This window comes from Procambarus clarkii, chromosome 45 (assembly GCF_040958095.1).
Source record: "Procambarus clarkii isolate CNS0578487 chromosome 45, FALCON_Pclarkii_2.0, whole genome shotgun sequence".
Taxonomy (NCBI): Eukaryota; Metazoa; Arthropoda; class Malacostraca; order Decapoda; family Cambaridae; genus Procambarus; species Procambarus clarkii.
In genome coordinates this window covers 5021452-5042231 of record NC_091194.1, presented here as the reverse complement: position 1 = coordinate 5042231, position 20780 = coordinate 5021452, and the positions used below count along the sequence as shown (strand labels likewise).

General features: G+C 38.4%; 1 protein-coding gene across 1 annotated transcript in view; it reads left to right on the top strand.

Moving 5' to 3' along the window:
- LOC123769848 (piezo-type mechanosensitive ion channel component) overlaps window positions 1-20780 on the top strand; it is a 113792-nt gene that overhangs the window by 34675 nt on the left and 58337 nt on the right. Inside the window, 15 exon segments of the mRNA XM_069301244.1 lie at window positions 121-354; window positions 1792-1927; window positions 2936-3046; window positions 4193-4349; window positions 5377-5526; window positions 9568-9786; window positions 11170-11391; window positions 12669-12797; window positions 13581-13718; window positions 14600-14768; window positions 15305-15486; window positions 15605-15775; window positions 17231-17352; window positions 19154-19257; window positions 20334-20476. Coding sequence (XP_069157345.1) covers window positions 121-354; window positions 1792-1927; window positions 2936-3046; window positions 4193-4349; window positions 5377-5526; window positions 9568-9786; window positions 11170-11391; window positions 12669-12797; window positions 13581-13718; window positions 14600-14768; window positions 15305-15486; window positions 15605-15775; window positions 17231-17352; window positions 19154-19257; window positions 20334-20476 — 2387 coding nt within the window.

Here is a 20780-nt window from a genome sequence, read left to right as displayed (position 1 = left end):
GATAATAGCTAACATATTTTTTTACCTTTTAGTTATACAGCTTAAAGTTGGCATCTTTACTTTTGTAAAAGGCATTCTGTATATACAAAAGTGTACATAATCTCTGCTGGTGATGTTTAGGCGAGTTCCTGGAAAAGCTGTTGCGACATTTGGGCCTTGTGCGCTTGGATGGCATCAGTGAAGTTGACGGGACACGGTGGCTACTGCCAGAATGTGTCCTAGTGGTGTTCTCTCCGGGGGTGTATGTGGCCTGCATCAAGCTTACAGCCCACACCAGCCCCGACTTACACCTCCCCACACATGCCGCACCAGACATCAACAAGAATATGGGACTCCGGATCCTCAATGCTGTAGGTGAGTTTCCTTTCTTTCTGATGCAGGCATACATTGAGGATGAAAGGTCTGCCAAGTTTACTTGACTTTAATGCTGCATCCAGTATTTTCCCTTGCATTTACCTACAAATTTTGTCAAGTTGATAATCCATCAATAATTTTAATTAATTTTCTAAAACTGTTTCTTTGCATCAGTATGTGTTATTTAAGACTTTTGTCACTGAACCAAAAACCTCTTCCCTTAGCACTGTCTGTAACATTTTATTGTTATATTAGTTTTGGTGACAATAAACACATACTGTATTAACTAAATTCAGTATATAAATTTAGACGAATACAGGGGTTTGATGATGAAGCATGATGAGAAATGGTGTGACAGCATGGTGACTAGTCATGTGTTACAATGTATGCTGATAAATGTTGATGGCATTGGAGGAGATGCATTGTATATCCAATGTGTGTCCCTAAACCACTAGTGAAGTTACTGATGATAACCGTGTTATATCTGTCTACCTGACCTTGTGTTAGACCCAGTTTGCTGCCTTATTTAGCAGACTGATCATCATTGAGCCTAATGGGAAGCTCACTGGTTACTTTCAGCGGTCTTAACTGATTTGTGAAAACCTATGGGATTTGTTACAGATGTCACTAATAGTGAATATGATTACAGGTGTCATTACCCTGCAAACACACTATGTAATGGTCCTTGTTGTTACCTTGTTACAAAGTTGTTACATATTATTATAAAGCTTTTATGACATGTTAGAAAGTTATAACTTGTTTGAACTTTATAGCAATGTCATAGTTTCATCATGTGTTTGGCAGGTAGCAATTATGGGGATTATTGGGAACTTTGAAATATTTTGTATAGAACTTCTTGGCAAGTTGAATAGTTTGGCGCTAATTTAAGTAGCCGACACATTATCTCTAATGTGGTTTGTCACATGTCCTTACCCCATCTGTCTTGGGTGACAATGCCACTAAGGTACCTCACTGTCATGCAATGCAATTAAGTAATTTGTCAAAGGTTACCCCATTATTCCTGAGGATTTTTTCAGATTGAATTTGAATTAGAGCACTATCTAGGATTTTACAGATTTTGGTGGGTAGGCAGATCCATGGGTTTATTTTACCCTATGGGTGAAAAATCAATTTTTTAGTCTGTCTTTCCTGTTTCATGCACATAAATTTAAGTATTGAACATTTATGTACCTGTCTTATTTCTTCTTTCAAACAAGTAAACATAGTAAAAGTGTAAATGTCTGAATATTGAGTATTCTATTTGCTTACATTCTCATTTTCTCCAACACATATGTAAGCTTAAGCACTAATTGCAAGTCCTGCCTTTTCCACTATGGCAAGTAAACATTGATAAATTTCAATATCAGCTAGGTGTCCTAACTTCTATCTATATATAAGCACTGAGGGAGTTTCCAATGTTTTCTTCATGTTCAAAAGGTACTTACATGGCAATGGCACTGATTGGGGGTGCAGCTGTCATGGTTCCCTCCGTCACTTCCGCTGTGTACTTTGTCGTCTTCATGGCCAGTGCCACCTACTGGAGCCTCAACAATGCATTGGGACGACGATTTGGGTATGTTGGATTACAGGTCATTTCACTTATTAGTAGCACTGGTATGATGTTTTTGTACAGTATTTGTTTACTAGGGCATTCAATATGCATAGTGTTTCCCAAATGGTATAAAGATTATTATAATACGTATTGTAATAATAATTGTTATTGGTGGTGGTTTTATTACTGTTGTTAATATTATTGTTCTTAATATTTTTATTGTTATTATTATTGTTCTTAATATTATTACAAAAGGGAACAATGACCACTTTATTGTTCATTTGTATTATTTGTATAATAAATGCATGATAGATTTCAGATGTGGCAAGATTTTTTACAATTTGCTGTGAAAAAAAATAAGCTTTGTGCTTTAATGCAAAGCTCCTTTTCTGAGCTGGCCACTCAGAGAGCCTCCCTAAGACAATGTCCTGCTCATACTAGTTCATGACCAAACAGCCAGGTTGTTCCCTTCACAGAGGTAAAGGATGGGAGGGGGATACTGGAGAACCTCCAATCCAGTCCAAAGCAACTCCAAAAATCTGATTCGTCTGCATTCCAAAACCTCCTCCAAATGTTAAATGAAATGCCAAATATTTCTGTTTCTTCAGACCACCGCAGATGTCAATACTACACTGTCAACAGAATAATAAGCAGTGGCCCACTTCACATTTATCCTGAGTGAGCCCCAGACAACACTGGAGAAGTAGAGGGGCCATGTATGGAGGGTATATGGTGTAAAGTGAAACAACCAAATGGCTTGTTGAGGAGGAAACTTTTCATGCTCGCTCAAAGCCCTGTCATTCCCCACTCTACTTTGAAGTGACTTTTGTCTTGGCTGTCTGTCATACTGTTGTTTGGTCATGTCCTAGCGAGAGCAAGACATTGCCCCATTGAGCAGCTGACTGGTCTATCTTAGAGCAATTATAATTACTTATTGATATTTATTTAGGTAGTCTATACAAGTGTAAAATTTGTGGTGTGAGTGATAGTGGTGCTGAAGGTGGTTTTATTTGATATGTTGTGTGGTAGGTACGTGTGTCGTGGGGTGATGGTGCTGGCAGGAGTCCACGTGGTGTGTCTTTACATCTACCAGGCTCAGTGGGTCCAGGACTACTTTCCCCCAGACTCGCTCTGTGCAAGGTACGTCCCTAGTTTTTCACTCCCACTCTACTTCTAACATTGTTTCATTCTCTCCCTCTCTTCCAGGTCACATTGATCTGAACCATTTTATTACTTGTTATTGAGTCTTCCCTTACTTTTTCAACTACCGGACAGGATTTATTTCTCCAAGACACACACAAACATTTTCTAAATGTTTTAGAAATGGTGTCACAACTATATTCTTATAGAACCAGTGCACTGGCACTGCTTTATTATTTCTATAATAAAGAATTTATCTTTAGCAATGATGATTGATGTTTAAACACATGATGTTTAAACATCATAGTAATAATGATGTTTTTTCCATTAGCTTGTACTGGAAATGTGGATATTAAAGGGATTTTCAGGTATCTTACTATTGTTAAATTGTTGAATGTGTACAAATGTTTCTTTGGGGGAGAAACTGGTCTACAAATTGGTCTTGCACACTTTGTACAATAGTACAAATTGTGTACTATTTGCCAGCTTTTCATAAGCTACTGATGTTATCCTGTTTGTGTATATTATGGAGTTATGTCTGCTCAAAAGTCCTTTATGGCTTTTTAATTTTTGCCTTTCCCTTGTAGTATAGATTCTGTCTGATCTCCTGTCATCCATATCCATCTTTATTAATCTTAAATTGTTGTGATTGAACTCTAATAGTGAATGACAATTCACTCATGGAGTTTAATATATTCTTGCAGCTCTCTTCAGTCCCCTATGGATTATATTTTCCTCATTGGCTTTGTGTTGTTTGCAAACATCTACATATGAGCCTCCTTTCTCAAGTTGGCCATTCGTATTGATTAGGAACAGAGAGGCATTGACCTAAGCTGTGAGGACCTCGCCTGTAATATCCCATAGCCTGACAACTTTAACAGTGACCTTTTTTCCTGTTTATCATTTTTCCCTTACCCAATTCAGTTATCCAGCTTCTCTCCATCTTATACATTCATCTTTTATGAAGAACTGTAGCAAATATTGTTGTGACAATTGGTAGGCAATGGACCAGTGATCAGCACCAGAACCTGGCCCCCCTAGGTTGCCATAATGGCATGAGAATACTCTGGCCACCAGTTAGTGTTGCTATATCATGTTTATATGTACTGATAGTGTGGCGACTAAGATTTGGGTGTGTCTACTTAGGGTGTTTGGGTTCACGGCGGTAGTGAGGACGGACTGCCGTGATCCTCGCTCGGCTCCACTCTCCACCGACCAGTGGTCCAGGTTCGTCAACCCTATCCTACTTCTGGCCCTCTATTATGTCCTCGCCTTCGAGTCACAGTTCCTCCTGTCCAACAAGGTAAGAGAATTACATATTTTGTCTATTTTGCCAGTGATTTAATGGATGATGCACTTTGGCATTCAAGGGAATGTTAGTAAGGCTGAGGTTTGTGTGAGTAGTTTAGAGTATATGGTGTTGTCATGTGTGTGGGGAGTTTATGCTTGGTACAGTGGTGGCATTAGTGAAGGTGTGCAGCTCTCTTGATTAGCACAACCAGGGATGATCTCTTCCTTATTTGTCTGCCGAAGTGTCTGTCTCCATGTTGACAGTGGCTAGAGTGTCGCTCCCAACCACACCCCCATCATGCCTCCACTCATTACCACATACTATACTCCCCTCGGTACACTGCCTCCAACCCTCACATACACCTGCCTCTTCTCTCACCCTATACCGTTTCCTTCAGGCTACCTCCTCGTCAGTGGAACCTCCTCCATCCCCCATACTAAATACCTCCCCTCCATGCTCCCCGCATGATATATATCTCCCTTCTGTGCCTCTGAACTCGCCTTGCTACCACCTCCATCTCTACCGTATCTTTCCTCTCACTGCCACCCATCTTCCTTCCCCTCAACCCTGTCTCCTTTCTAGCTACCCCCTCCTCTCCAGTGCTAGCTTCCTTTCCCCACTAATGTTATCTCCCTGTCCCCTCCAATGCTACCTCCCCTCCAATTTCTATCTCTCTCCCCCCCCCCCCCCCCCCGCATTGCTATCTCCCCCCCATTGCTATCTCCCCCCCATTGCTATCTCCCCCCCATTGCTATCTCCCCCCCATTGCTATCTCCCCCCCATTGCTATCTCCCCCCATTGCTATCTCCCCCCATTGCTATCTCCCCCCCATTGCTATCTCCTCCCTCTTGCTATCTCCTTTCCCCCCAATGCAATCTTCCTTCCCCCCCACCCAATGCAATCTCCCACCCCTCCTCAATGCTCTCTTCTAGCCCCCCTCAATGCTATCTCTCCCACCCCTCCTCAATGCTCTCCCCCCCCCCCCCATGCTACCTCCCCCCCCTCATCCCTATGCCTCCCCTGCTTTTCCCACTCACAGGCGGCGCTGCTCTCCCCGATGGGGTCCAGTGTACGGTACCTTATCCGACGCAGCACCGTCAGAAGTCGTTCCATGAAGTCCGGCAGGTCCTCGGCTTCAGAGACCCGGTGTGGACGGGCCTCCCGGCGCCGCCAGCCTCGCGACACACAAGTAACAAGCCCTGCAGCCATCTGTCTCACCCACTCTCAGGCAGCCTTAGCCATTGTCACCTTGGGTTAACACTGCTTCTAACAACTGTGTAGAAGACTTAATGACCACTCTTTGATTAGTATTGATGTACCAGTGCTCTAACCTAAACTGATTAATACTGGTGCATCTGACCACTACTTTTCTCTCATACATGATTAGAGTTTTGTGATGTCCCTTCCCTCCTCATCCCTTTGTGCAGTAGTGGCATATCTTCCTTTTCAACTTACTCATTACTGCATCGTCTTCCTATCTTCTTAGAAATGACACTAGGCAAAAACAGCTAGAATATAACACACACACAATAAGAATTCCAGAGAACAACATAGAGCACATAGGGGTGTCTAGAAACAAAGTGGAAAAATGCATCTTTCAGGCATTCCTGTGTGCAGGAGTCCTGGTATATATGTGGAAAAAGGCTAGCATTGTTCCAGTCTACAAAAGTGGCAGCAAGGAAGCACCCCTTAATTGTAGACCTGTGTCACTGACAGGTGTAGTAGTCAAAATTTGGGAAAAATAATTGGAACTAAATGGGTTTTGGAGAAAAATGTACCTGGAGAAAAATTAGATAATAACAAAGACAGACAGTATGGTTTTTAATCTGGAAGACACTGTGTTACAAATTTACTTAGTTTCTAGCAAAGAGCCACTTAAATTTTACAGGCAAGAGATGGTTGGGTTGACTGCATTTATCTGGTCCTAAAAAAGGCTTTCAACAGAGTTAAACATAAGAGGTTGTTCTGGAAACAGGAACACACTGGAGGAGTGATTGGGAGGCTTCTAACATGGATTAAAAAAAATTCTATTGGACAGAAAAATGAGGGCAGTAATCAGAGGCAATGTATCAGACTGGAGAAATGTCATGAGGGTTTAATTTTTGCACTGGTAATGTTCATTGTCTACATAAGTGATCTACCAGAAAGGTATACAGAATTATATGAACATGTTTGCTAATGCTATTAAAATATTAGGGAAGATATGAAACATAGATGATTGTCATGCCCTTTAAGAAGACTAGAAAATAAGTGTATGGAGCACCAATTGGCAAATGGAATTTAATGTGAATAAATGTATGTTATGGAATTTGGAATAGGAGGAAATACACCACACAATCTACAAACTATGTGAAAAAGCTTTACAAAATTCTGAAGAGGGGATCTATGGATGGTTCTAGATAGAAAAATATCACCCAAGGAGCATAAAGGACATTGTGTGAGGAGTCTATGATACGCTTTCGAATTTCAGAATTGATTTTAAATACTGTACTGTACATGGATGGTGAAATACTAAAGAAATTGTTCATGATCTTTTGTGAGACCAAAGCTGGAATATGCAGCAGTTGTGAGGGAGAGAGGGGGGGTGGGAGTTATGAGGAGAAAGTGCCGAGTTGTCATGACTATACAGTATAACACTTGGAAGGAGTCAGGATAAGAATTTGGGATGGGACGAGCGGAAGGAATGGGGCCCATGCACTTGGATGGTCAGGGATTGAACGCCAACCTGCACGAAGCGAGACCATCACTCTACCATCCTGTCAAAGTGGTTGGTCATATCTTAAGAGTCACATCACAACAAACTGGAAAAGGTACAAGATGTGCAACTAAATGTCTCCTGGAACTGAAAGACAAGAGCCACATGGAGAGGTTAGAGGCATTAAATATGCCAAAAATAGACAAGAAAAGAAAGAGGCGACATGATCATTGCGTACAAACAAGTGAAGGGAATCAACGAAATTGATAGGGAAGATTTCCTGAGACCTGGAACTTCAGGAACAAGGGGTCATAGATTTAAGCTAACTAAACAAAGCTGCCAAAGAAATTTAGGGTACAAGGATATAGAGTGGTAGTGTTTTTAAACAAGTTAAGTGAGGTGGTGCTAGAGGCAAAAAACAAGTCAGTAGTTTCAAAGCATTATATGACAGTGCTGGGAAGACAGGACCCCTATGAGCATAGCTCTCATCCTGTAACTACAAATAGGTAATTACACTTAGTAATGACACACACTAGGAATGAACAACTAGGATATAACACTTGCCCTGTGACTTTGATCACTGGTCATTTGCACTTTTGAGTTCTTTCTACTGTGGCTTTACGACCTCCAGCATTATGCACATACTGTATATATAAACTATATATACTACCTATGTGTATTTAAAACATAATTTTCTTGATGTACATTAACGTCAAGCTAATTAAATACATTAGAGGGAATGGGAATTGTGATGATTTATGGTTTTCTATTTTGTATTGCATTTGTAAATGACAAATGTTGATCAGATACAAAAGACTGCACTAAGAATAGATTGCTCACATACACACTAATAGTGTGGTGTTTGTATATATGTTATGCAAACTTGCATGGTCCAAAAAATACTTCGTTGCCTGTGAATACAGTGTTTTGAAAATCTGTACTGTTTAAATATTTCAGTGTTTGTTACCATGTTCGAAAACATATTATTTTTGATGATCGTGTTTTCTCATGCATGTCGGTACAATTTGAACCTCGGCCTTTCTGTGTTCTGTGCTTTGAAATGCATTCTCTTTTTGCTCAGTGTTAATCGTTTTCCACTGAATTGTGATACTTTATTTGGATGACTACGTTATCTGTGAGCTTGATAATTTCTGGTGGTTGTGGGTCTTCCCAGGACTGACTTGACTGTATATGTGCATCTGTTTGTATTTGTTATTGACACTGAACATGTCCTGTTGGTATAATTGTACTGTATTGTCCACTCATTTAGGTGTTGGGGTCTTGTGCACTAGAATTATATAGAATTTTAATGCTTGTGTTTGTATTGCATGAATGTGTGTGTTTACTGCTAAGTTTTAAACCTTATCCTTTGCCTTTTCTCAGTGTTTTTGTTTTATCTGAAGTTGCTCCTATGTTTAACTAGAAACTCCTCTTCAGATATTTTGTTGGACATCATTAACAAACTCCTTTTGCAGAATCATTTAAATCGTTTCATTAACTCTCGATTATATCTGGCTCGGCAATCTTACATGTCGGCTGATGGTTTGTGATGGAAAATTGTGTGCAATTAGTGGCTTTATAATGAATACAAGCACTGTACCTACTAAGTAACTACAAAGTAATATGATCCTCTGTATTTTTTATAAATATAAATATTATACTTAATGACCACTTGGAGTCATTAATAATTTCTACACCACATAGCTATACTGATGGGGATATTGATAGACAGGTGGGTCACTTTAAGGCATAACTTCATATATTTTATTATTAGGTAATAAGGAGGATTAAGAATTACAGAAAGTCTAAAGTGTTTGACATGTAATATAACACCAAGATAGACATGCGTGTGTTGTTACACGGAGGTAGATGGATGTATGGTAAAACACTGAGGTAGTCAGACATTTCTTATAGCACAAAGATAGACACCTGACAAAATACAAAAGTTTCCACTTCTGAGAACAATTACTGTATCAAATAAACCTAGAATAGGTTTAATCAAATAGACTAGGTCTATTAATAGGTCTATCAAATAGACCTATAAATGTATACTGTACAGTGCTCAAATAGAAAAAAACAATGGAAACAGAATAGTTTTGTCAATATACAGTAAATTGCTCTGTATTTATAAACATTTTATTTGCTCATGGTACATTAAATAAAATTACTGTACAGTATTTGTATTACTGGTATTTGTAGTAAATCAAATGTAAGGATTATTTTTTTTGCACATATAATAAATTAGTTTGTGATAATCAATATTGCAAGTGGAAAATCATGCTTGCACTTTTGCCACTACAGGCTAAACAGTTGGAACAAGGTAGTCGTTGGCTGCGGTGGCTGAGACGTAGTGTAGATGACTTTTCACACTTGATATTCACTGCCGCTCATGTATTCCTCAAGTTTTAATAGAAAATCTTAGAATGTTATCTGATGTAACATATGAGAAATATCCCCTCCTTTTCACATAATGTAGTAGTTAATTTTAGCACGAGATTAAGGTAGTTAGGTGATGGTGTCCCTCGTGCTGGTCAGGAGGGCGTGTTGGGCATCATGGGCATAGGAATGGGCCGAGAGTCAGATGCAGGCTGGGATACGCCCCTTGCCTCAGCCCGCAGCCGTAATGCCTCGGTCCGTGATTCTGCCCGGAGCAACACCTCCGTGATGAGTAACAACACCTCAGCTCGCAGCATCAGATCATCTGGTGGTGTAAATGGCTCCCTGCCCTCCAAACTCAGTCCCCGTCCCTTTCAGGTACAGTACAGTATTTGATGATCCCCTGAAAATTAGTTCCCATCTTTTTAATTTGCTGCACATAGTGCTCCTCAGTCATTTCCTGCCACTGTAAGGTACTGTACATATAAGCTTTCTAGTCTAATATTTGTAGTTTGTTGAGCTCACTGTATTTAATTATGTTGCAGAAGCTCGTTGAATATTATGTCCAATAATAATCCAACCACTCTTCCTCCTCACCCAAAGATCTGTGTACCCTGCTCAATCTGTAAATTGTAAATACAGTATTATAGTACCGTACATCCTTGTATTGTCCTCTTGCAAGGTATTGCACATGGTTTTCTTTAGTATCACTTATGGTGCCATCAAATAAGAGTATGCAACTGTATTCAAATCCTAGCTTTCACTCCCCTTGCAGATGATGCATGTGGGTTTCTATCTAAAGTTTTGAACTTTCCAAAATTCTCAAAGTTTCGTAGGTACTATGGACACTTCCCTCTAGACTTCCCCGCCTCTTTTAGGTGTATGAACTTCTACAATTACAACCGTGCACTCCAAATATTGTAAGTAACTTCCTTTAAAGTTAGCTCTGGCCCTTTCATGTAAGTATCTTATTTCTAAAACTTGTAATTACTGTGAGTGAGTGTTCCTTAAAGGATCTCTTTCTTGTCAAGTCCCTGTTTATTTCACTATAATCATCTTAGAATCTTTAATTGCTAATCCTTAAATGAAATGGTATTCTTATGCAAGAAGAATTTTCATTAAACAGATGTGAGTTGTGATATGTTTGTGTAGCTGGATGAGAACAAACCATGAGTGAAGTGAAGTTCTCGAAGATGAGTTTTGAATATCTCTCATTAAATCATTTAATTATACTATCTTTCTTTATTTTAAAGGCCCAAGGATACCCTGGTAATTTTTGTGCTTGTGTGTTGTCTTTTGGCAAATCAAATGCACTTTTAATGATGGATGAATAATTTGTTCTGCCTCTTAATTACTAAAACAATTTGTGAGAATACAATCTTTAATTAATGTGATTTATGTACTTCCTACAAGATTGCAAAATTTTGTCATAAATTCCATACCTGTCAACCATTGAATATTTTTTTCCTTGGCAGTTTTTACCAAGGTTCTCCGATCATATATGTTTTATTAACTCATCAGTTGTCCTCGGGTATCCCCTCCTCAGGTAGCCAGAATGTGGCCAACCATTCCCTTGCTAACTCTCAAAGATCAAACCCAGCAGGTAAAAGATGTGATGTAACAATGCATCAACATTGATAATGTTGATCCAATTTTCATTTAACGTTACTCGACATGCTAGTGCAGATGTCATTGTTACTGGATTGTGTTTATTCTTGCCCATTTGTCCTTTCCATTTGTCACATTTTAAGACTGTTGCAGGTGGTGGATAAAACAGAGAAAACTGAGAAGCTCCTTCCCAGCACACCAGCAACGCAACCAGATAGTGGAGACGGAAGTGGAGAAGTGGTGGGAGAAATTGAGGGTGGTGCGGAAGACGGAGGCGAGGATGAGAACCCCCTCCAGTGGCTTATTGCTCCACTCATCAGTGTGTTTCAGCTGGTCATCCGCTCTTCCTACATAGCTACCAACATTGTCATGATGGTCAGTCATGCTAAATAATACTCTTCAGTACACAGTCAACTACAGTATAAGATCAGTGATTTAATTGTCCTCTTGTAATTTGATCTTGCTTCATATACTGTATTTAGTGTCTCACTGATTGCAATATCTTTTAGACTGTTATTTAGAACCAAATATATATAATATATAATATATAATATATAATATATAATATATAATATATAATATAATAATACATTGTATACAAAAGATTTATTGTTTGAATTGCTAAATACATATACAGTACGTGATACATTCCATGGAATGCAATATGTGTAAATGAGAGAAGTGATGGATGTTTTGAGAAAGGACAAACTTGGTCATCCATATACACAAGTCAAAATTCATAGGAAAAGTTTGTGTAGATTTGGAATAGTACAAGAGGAGAATGGTTAAATGAGCGTGCAAAAGAAACTACAATGTTTAAAATACGGATATGTGATTAATGATCGGGGTTTGGCTAAATGTAAGTACTGTAGGTGACTGTTGCTTTCTATATAGGAACTCTAGAATATAATTATTTCATATTTACCCAAGAGCCACCATCTTCAGTGAAGCTGACATAACAGCATGCACACTGACAATATGGAGGTTGCAGATCTCATTGGTTTTTATTTTCAAGAGACTCGTTATCTGAAACCATCCCTGCTCTTCCTTAACAGCACAACAGTTCTGGGTTTCTCTCTAATGAGGCAGCATACTACTGTTGAGTGTGCTGCCTCATTATTAGTTTAATTTAACTTTTTATTAGTTTACAATTAGTTTACATTTGGCTTCAGCTACGGTAATTTCTGCACCGTAATATGCCCACCGGCTTGGCATAAAATAAACAAATTCAGAAATGGCCAACCAAATGTGGGACATGTTATCCTTACACAGATTGAACTGTTAGTCTTTGCACTCAGAGTAGGCAAATTTCCACTGTTTACAAAATATTAGAGGAATTAAAATTGCCTTTGGCTTTTACATTCAGTACTGTCTATTTGCCCCAGGCTTTTACATTCAGTACTGTCTATTCATCATCATGCAACATCCACGGGTATGGAAAATCTGTTCGCTGCCAAACACAGTTCCATGGTATGGGGTACTATATAGTGTTATATTTAATATTGCATTTCATAGCTACATGTATAACAATTATTATTTCCTATATATTTTGTGATTATTTACTGAGCATGTTATAAGAGCCAATTTAAGCTTTTCAGCTCTTATATAAAGAAATACAAGTCATCAGTAATATTTATTTTATTCTGGAACAGGCATGGAGTATAACTTATCACAGCTGGTTGACATTTGTGCTGCTTTTGTGGGCTTGCGTGCTGTGGATGATTCCTAACCAGCGTGCTGCTATGCTACGATGTTCCCCATTTCTTGTTGTATATGCTGAGGTCAGTAGTCTGTTCAAATACACAAGTAATACCAAATAAAATTTTTTAAAGTAGTGTGCTAATATATTATTATAGTTTTATTATCTGACTGGATGACTGAGATTAGGTAAAGATAATTCAATGAGACTCAAATATTTGTGTGGTTTGTGAGATTTGTTCACATTAGATTCCATTAGCTATGTAGTACCTCATGAAGCTATTGTCTAAGTCATTTAGAAGACTAGAGCAGTCATTTAGGTAATTTGTTCTTTCTGGTTGCTTGGGTAATCCCTACCGTCAGTTCATTTATGTATACTATGAATATTACCGGGCTAGTACCGAGCCCTGCGGGACACAGAAGGTGACGTTCCTTCTGTCTAATTGATTGCCTTTAATTACTGCTTTCAGCTCTCTACCAATTATAAATTTTTCTGTCCATATTAGAAACGTTCTCATTACTCTCCTATGTGCTCCAATTTGCAGAACACACTTGTGTGGAACTTGAGTAAAAGCCCAACCAGTTCTTGTAAAATTTCAGTGATGTATAAAAAAGTAAATAAAATATATAGTGTACTGTATATAATCTGCATGTCCTAAAGTGAAAAGGCCATTTTATTATTATTTCTATATACAGTATATATATACTGTATATTCCACCACACTGGCAATGATAGTGGTTTATAGTTCAGTGGTCAGCTCTGTCTTGCTTAATATATAATGTAATAATTGTAGGGGAACATGATGGCAATTTTTTTGTTTATAGAGTATGCTTATAGCTTAAGTATTTCTTTCATTATCTTACAGCTGTTGTTGGTTCTTCAATATATTTATTGCATGGACCTGACAGACGACGAACTGCCTAGCCAAGTGGAAGCTGTAAATCTTGGTCAAATTGGACTTGTGAAGTATCGATACCTGCCATGCAAGCCACTGCTGGTTAAAGTGAATGTCCAGCTTTTGTTTTGTTTTTTTCTTATCTACTTTCTCTTTGTCTTCATAAACAGATTTTTTACATTTCCCTTGTTATCACCTTTAATGGAATGTGAAAATACCTTATTAACAAAAATTCATATTGTTTGTGATATATGATATAATAAGTTGTTGCTATAATCACTACTGTACTCCATTTCCCATTTTTTAGGGTGGGGGAAGCATTTACTCAGAAGAAATAGACTTAGAAATAAAAATAGAATGTATCAAAAAAGACATCTCGCCATATGCCATCTCCACTAAATATTCCAGCATCCTGTAGAACCAGCACATGCCTGTAGGGACAGTAATCTACATTGTTGACTCACAGCTGAGGGTCCCAGGTTTGAGTCCCTCTGTTGGACAGAGACGATTGGGGTTGTTTACTTTCGTCTGATGTGTCGGTTCACCTAGCAGTAAATGGGTACCTGTGGATTAGGTAATTATTGTGGGGTTGCATCCTGAGGAGGGGTCAGTAGTTGACCTATAGAGACCTCGACAAGCCTAACTACAGGGTTCCTGTCCCTGACAATGGGAAACCATGTCTCCCACACCATGTAGTGTAGTGGTGCATCACTTAAAACCAACACTCACACTTTAGCAATATATCCACCACAGCATCCCATGCTGGCTCATTTTGGGCTGGCATGTGTTTTTGTGTGACCTATTATAACCTATTATGATGCTGTAGTTACCATTTGAAAGGCTCCTTTTGCCTTTGGTGCCAGTGTGTTGTCCTAACTAACTGTAGCATAATCCTGTCTTCAAACATAGCAGATCTCAATTTAGGCAGAAACCAAATACGCTCAGAAAAGGAGTTTTTCAAATAACTAAAAAGCTTATTTTTATTGTAGGTGCTGTACACAACAATGTTCTGGATCACATTACGTCAGTATGTGAAAGAAGTGATTGAAGTCACCAAGCGAGAGATGTCTACAGCAGCAGCTTTACAGCCCTTCACTGTGGCTGTGAGCACCACCACCACTGGCCAACCCGTCACCACACTTGTTAATTCTGCTCATGGTCAGTACTCTAATTATAACCATTACCATAACAATTACAAATTACATGCAAATTATTTTGTTAAATATGTTAAATACAGGCCAGCAGAGCCAGACATTAATGTATTTCCTTCTGCTTAAATTCTGCAGTATAAATTTGTTATACAAATGTCAAATATTGGTTATAAGCTATTATAAAGTCAAGGTGGTGCAGAATGATGATATAACGTAAGCATAATTTGCCAGGAATACATTGGAAAACAAGCATCTTGACACTTTTCATTATTGCAATGACAATACTATTGTTGTACAAGTACTTTAAAGTTCTCAACTTAAGGAATTACCCTAAATAGTATTGTTGGCACATCTGCTGGGCCTTAAATACCTTCACATTGGTTAAAAATCAAAGGATCAGATTTTATATGCTATATTAATTGGACATGAAATATTTGGCTTTGTGTTGCTCAAACTCCTGTTTATCTTTCACTGCTTGTGATGAGATTTTAAGTAAAGCATTAATAGTTATCCATGGTCTCATGTTGTGTTTTCTCCAAACAGATAATTCCATGGGATCACCAGTAATGCAGCGATTAGGGCAATGGGTACGAAGTCTTCTGGTCAAATTTTGGATTTGGGTTGTTGCGATTATGCTCTTCGTCTTTGGTATCCAAGGCTCTGAGGTTGTGATTTTCAGGATCATGTATATGGTTCTGTTCCTCATTTTCACCATCACCTTCCAGGTGTGTATGGATGTTTTATATAATATCACTTGTTTTCAAGAATAGTTATTTAATACAATCACACAGAACTTTTATGATATATATAGCAATTTTTCATAAACAAGAATTGTCTTTTCAGTTATCGTACTCTGCGTGGCGCAATTTCCTTTATGGATTTTGGCTCACGGTCATCATCTACCAGATGCTGGTGTTAGTGCTCACATACACTTACCAATTTGACAACTTCCCAGAGTATTGGCAAAACTACACTGGCATCCCCATCCAACTTCAGAATGATGTGGGTCTTGAGGTATGAGGACTTACCTGTAGCTCATTTTAAGAGCTTTCTTTGTTCTTACAGGCAGACCTCAGGCTGGCCATGTGGTAATTGGTCAGTGAGGTAATTTGTATTATTCTGGTTGGTATAAATTAAAAGTATTTAGGACAGTTGGCTATACAGTATTATAAGTTACACATGAAAGGATTTAATGCACACTGCAATTGGTTTTAAATCTGCTAATGCCTGGCTCTCACTGGTGATGCATTATGCTGTCAAGGAATCTCTTTTTTTATTATTATTACTGTATTTTAGAAGAGATGCCTGTAAGGCTTATTGAGGTCATCCTATGTCAATGACCGACTCTCCTCAGGATGCAACCCACAATAGTTGCCTAATTTTCGGATACTTATTTACTGCTAGGTGAGATTTATATTGAGTATCAGGTGTAAGGAAATATGCTAAAATGTCTTTCCCTGACTAGTAATCAAATTAGGTTGTAAGCTTATAGTGTGTGGGTGATTGATATAAGATGATGGGTGAGGTTATGAATTGGATGGGCAAGTGGTAGGTGAGTGTGTGAGTAAGGGACATAGGTGGTATGTGGAGAAGGGTGGGGGGGGGGGGGCAGGTGGTGGGAGCATGAATGGTCAGGGGTGTGGGTTGAGGGGGAGGATGGTGTGACAGGTCTAGAGATGCAGACAAGTTAGAGTAAAGAAAACGTGTAAAAATTATAAACAAAAAATAAAATGGATTAGTTGAAAAAAAATTGTTACTCTAACTCAAATACACAACTTTTTATGTAAAAATTATAATAAAAGTGAGAGAAGAGCCATTACAAGTACATTTAGGCAAGAACACAGCATCCACACTACCACATTCCAACCTACCTACCTACCCCCCATATTCCAATAACCTGCTGACCTACTCACACAATAAAAATACCTCCTCTCCCACTCATCATTACACGCCTCCATGCAAACAATTGACTAACCCACACACACATGTAGGAAGTTGTCAGAAATGTCAGTATACAACCAAATGTCCCAGGCCTGATTCCTGAACATGGAGACATTTTGGCATGCTTTCCTTCACCTATTGCCTCAGTTTACCTTGCAGTAAATAAGTACCCAGGAGCTAATAAACTGTTGTGGGTTGTATCTTGGGAAAAGTCAGTTGTTATCCTAGGGGACCTCAATAAGCCTAACAGGCTTCCTATCCTCGACAGTAGAAAATTATTCCGTCTCCCTTTAGGATAGAGGGAATATATGTACACTACCGTACATGCAAGCATAAAGTGAAAGAGGGAGAATTAGAGATATAGTTTGTATCATTAGATAGTCTGGATATTTTTATATAAAAATACAATATTTCATAATAATGTTTATATTGAGTTATATATTGAGTCCTCTATACCTATTTGGTATAGGGGACCAGACAAATCTTATTTGATCAACTGTGATTTATAAATGACTTTTTTCTTCCCAGGTTTACGACACTGGCCGTCTCTTTATCAAACTCATGACTCCCACCTTCTTTGTGATCGTCACTATCATCCAGGTTCACTATTTCCACAAGGACTTCCTTGAGCTCTCTGATATCGAGAAAATGTGAGTCTTCCCAATCAGCCTACTCATTTATTGAGACTTCTTAAGCAAGGCTCCTCAGTAGCTTCTCTATGCCATGGCTCTGAACCTTCTTAGGATACAGTCATTGTGTCAGGCTCTGAGTAACTTAATGTCCCAGAAGGACTCATTCCATTTCAAATTGTGTTGTCTCCCCCTACACAGCAAGATTCAATCCACCCGAGACATTTGCTCAACATGACACACACAAATCTGTTAAGTCATTTTATATTCCCTTAGAGATGCTTAGTTTGCTGCCTGGCATTCGCATAATTAGTCAACTGGAATATTTAAGAAACACACTAGTCTTAATTAAGACTTTCTCACCAAAGGGGTCTCTTACTATAGTGTTTGTTTCACTTGTGTGGTTTCCACTTTACAATTGTGTCTCAGGTTTTCAACAGTTAAGCTGCTTCAGCTTTATTGTTGAAAACAATATTGTTGTTTATTGTTTATTTATTGTTTATTGTTGTTCAGCCTGCATAGCATTTTGAGCAGGTCCTTAATCCTGATTTACCCTTGAATACAACCCACCAAATCGTTCAACAATTAGGTACCCATTTCCTGACTGGGGAAACAGAAGTGTACAGCTAAGAATTGGTGCATAATCAATTCTCCTTAGCCAGGATACGAACCCAGGCTAAATCGCTTGCGAAGCTCTGGGCAAGTGTTTTACTGCTGTTCCACGGGGACGTGCATATATGCATACAACATTAATTATCTCTAATGTGCCAGCTACTTATCACCAAAATCACTAGTGACACTTGCAATCATATTAACTAACCATTAATGACATCTGTAATTACATTAATACATGTTCTCCAATGTTTCCATGACTTGCTTAGGAATGCCAAAAGTAACCAGCGAGTTTCCCCACCAGGCTAAATGATGATCAACTTGGCTGAAACAAACTGTGTCCAACACAGTCAGATGAAGCATGGATATAAGCCAATCGGGAACATAGCATCAACAGTCTAACTCCAATAGTAGTCAAGTGACAAGTGCTCAGGATATACTGTAGATCTCCTCCAATACCACCAATATTCATCAGCTTATGATGTGACACATGAGAAGTAGAGTTCTAATTCTCTCTCTCCGATGCCGCAAGCCTTGCTTCACAGCAGATAGCCACTCTCAGCCTAAGTCGAGCTACCTGCTCTGACACCTATCTGAACTCTCCAATCCTACCCTCATTCAAGCTCTTTGCTCTTGCCCCCCTCCAAGTTATCTGCCAATTGCCTCACTCAAGCTCTCTGCTCTCAGCTCCAGGCCTCACAGATGTTCCTGTCTCCAACTTTTAGCATTACGTCCTACCTGAATCTGCCAGCAGCATATAACAAGCATCCTCGCATCAACCTATCACAACACGTCACATAACTGTGATATAACCAAGCCTTTTAAATAAACATAAAAAACCCACCATTCTCTTTGAATGTTGTCACCCAAAATCATACAAGTTACACATACAAAGATACATGCATGCATGTATACATACATATGTATATATATATATATGCACAAAATATCGCCAGAAATATTGCATATAAAGTAAGCAACTTAAAGTAGGCATACTTAAGTTGGAAATTTTCATTGAATTGATCTAGATTTGCTTCATTCAATGCAGTAAAAGATTAAATATGCTTTTATTTAATTTTCTATCTAATATGATTTAGTTCTTGCTCATTCTGCCTTAAAAAGGGATAGTATTTACATACAGTAATTCATATTCTTATATATGTTATTATATCCCTTGAATTTTGTATGACTCTTGATATAACTATTTCAGACAAGATCAGCCCATCATTAAGGAAGCAGCCAAAAAAGAGACAAAGGTGCCCAGTCCCAACCATCCAAATCTTTTAGACTCTTGTACACTTGATGATATCAAAGGTGAGAAGAACTTGTTATTGACATTTCATAATTGACAACATATGATTAAATTTGCCCACAATTTGTGCAATACTAGTTTCTTTTCCGCCCAGTGCTGTATATAAAATAGAAGAGGCTACCACTGGTACTCTAGTATGTACATGTATGAAAATAAATGGAATCCCCTTCAGTCAAGTAGCACCTGATATAAATCTTGTTGAAAGAGCTTTACATGCAAATACTGTGCGTGTCTTTCTAGCTAGCAGTGAGAAATAATATCGATTGCTTTTTGCGAGCACATGCAAGTGGGAGAAGATATTAAAAATGATAATACACAGATGGAAAAATGGGTAGATGGATAGCAAAGCACAAGTGGTAGAAGAGCTAGAGCTAATGAAAGTAAAATATATATCAAGAAATGAAAACAAAAAATTAGAAAATTGTATTTAATAAAATTTCATTGTGTAGGTTTAGAAAATGTAGTACACTGTAGACTACTGAATGTTTTTTTTAGTGTGAGGCTAGCCAGAGAAAATACTACTATTGAGAAAAGTTTTTCCGTACAACAGTGCTTCAATTGGTATCTGATACTATCTAGCCTGTTGATTATTTTTCTGAAGTAGAAAGCTCTTAAATTATTTGGTAATTTAAGTTTTAAAGACATTATTCATATGTTTACCCAGTGCCAGGTTAACAAGGGCTGCAATGGTTCCATGGCTCAGGGCTCGTACAGTACTTTTCAGGGACCAGAGCAACTAAAGCAAAATTTAGTGCACACATCATGATATGCTTCAAAGGAGTCCTTAGATATTTATTATGATGCTACAGTTTTTAAATAACAAATGCTTTGAAAGATATATTTATACACAGTACTTTACAACAAAATTTCAAGTGGAGACTTGCAGATCTGTTGGGAGCCACAGAAGGTTAATCTGTTCTTAGCTTGCTGGGAATGGCACATAACTTGTACTTAATAAAAAGAACCCCATGATGGGAAATTGCTGTGCATCTGAAGTCTCTATACATCATATACAGTACTGTCTTGTAAATAGCTGTTAAGTGCTTTGAATATTTTCTCCTTGGTTATATTGTTTCAGCTGTGTTGGAATACTATGGACAGAAAGCACTGGCTCGGATACAAGACACCATGGCTGCAGCAATGGAGCTAGGCTGGCGCTTCCTGGAATTGCATTTAATGAAGATCGTCCTCGGTTCTGTCATAATGCTTGCTTGCTATGATGTTAGTGCCTATGTATTTACAAATAATTTATAATAAGCATGAAGTGGGAGATGGGGATTGTGTGTGAGATAAAATTCCAACCACCAAAGTTCTTACCATATGTGCACTTGTCTCTTATAAAGGATTGGCCTCTGCTACTTGCTATTCTAGTGCCTTTCACTCCCTTGCACTAAAGAATTTTTGCTCTCATTTTCTGACTGTGATGCTCAACAACCCTTTTTGCATACTCATTCTGATTTCAGTTATATCTACTTTATTCATTTCTCTAAGCACCTTCTACAATATCCTGTTAGTGCATTACTCC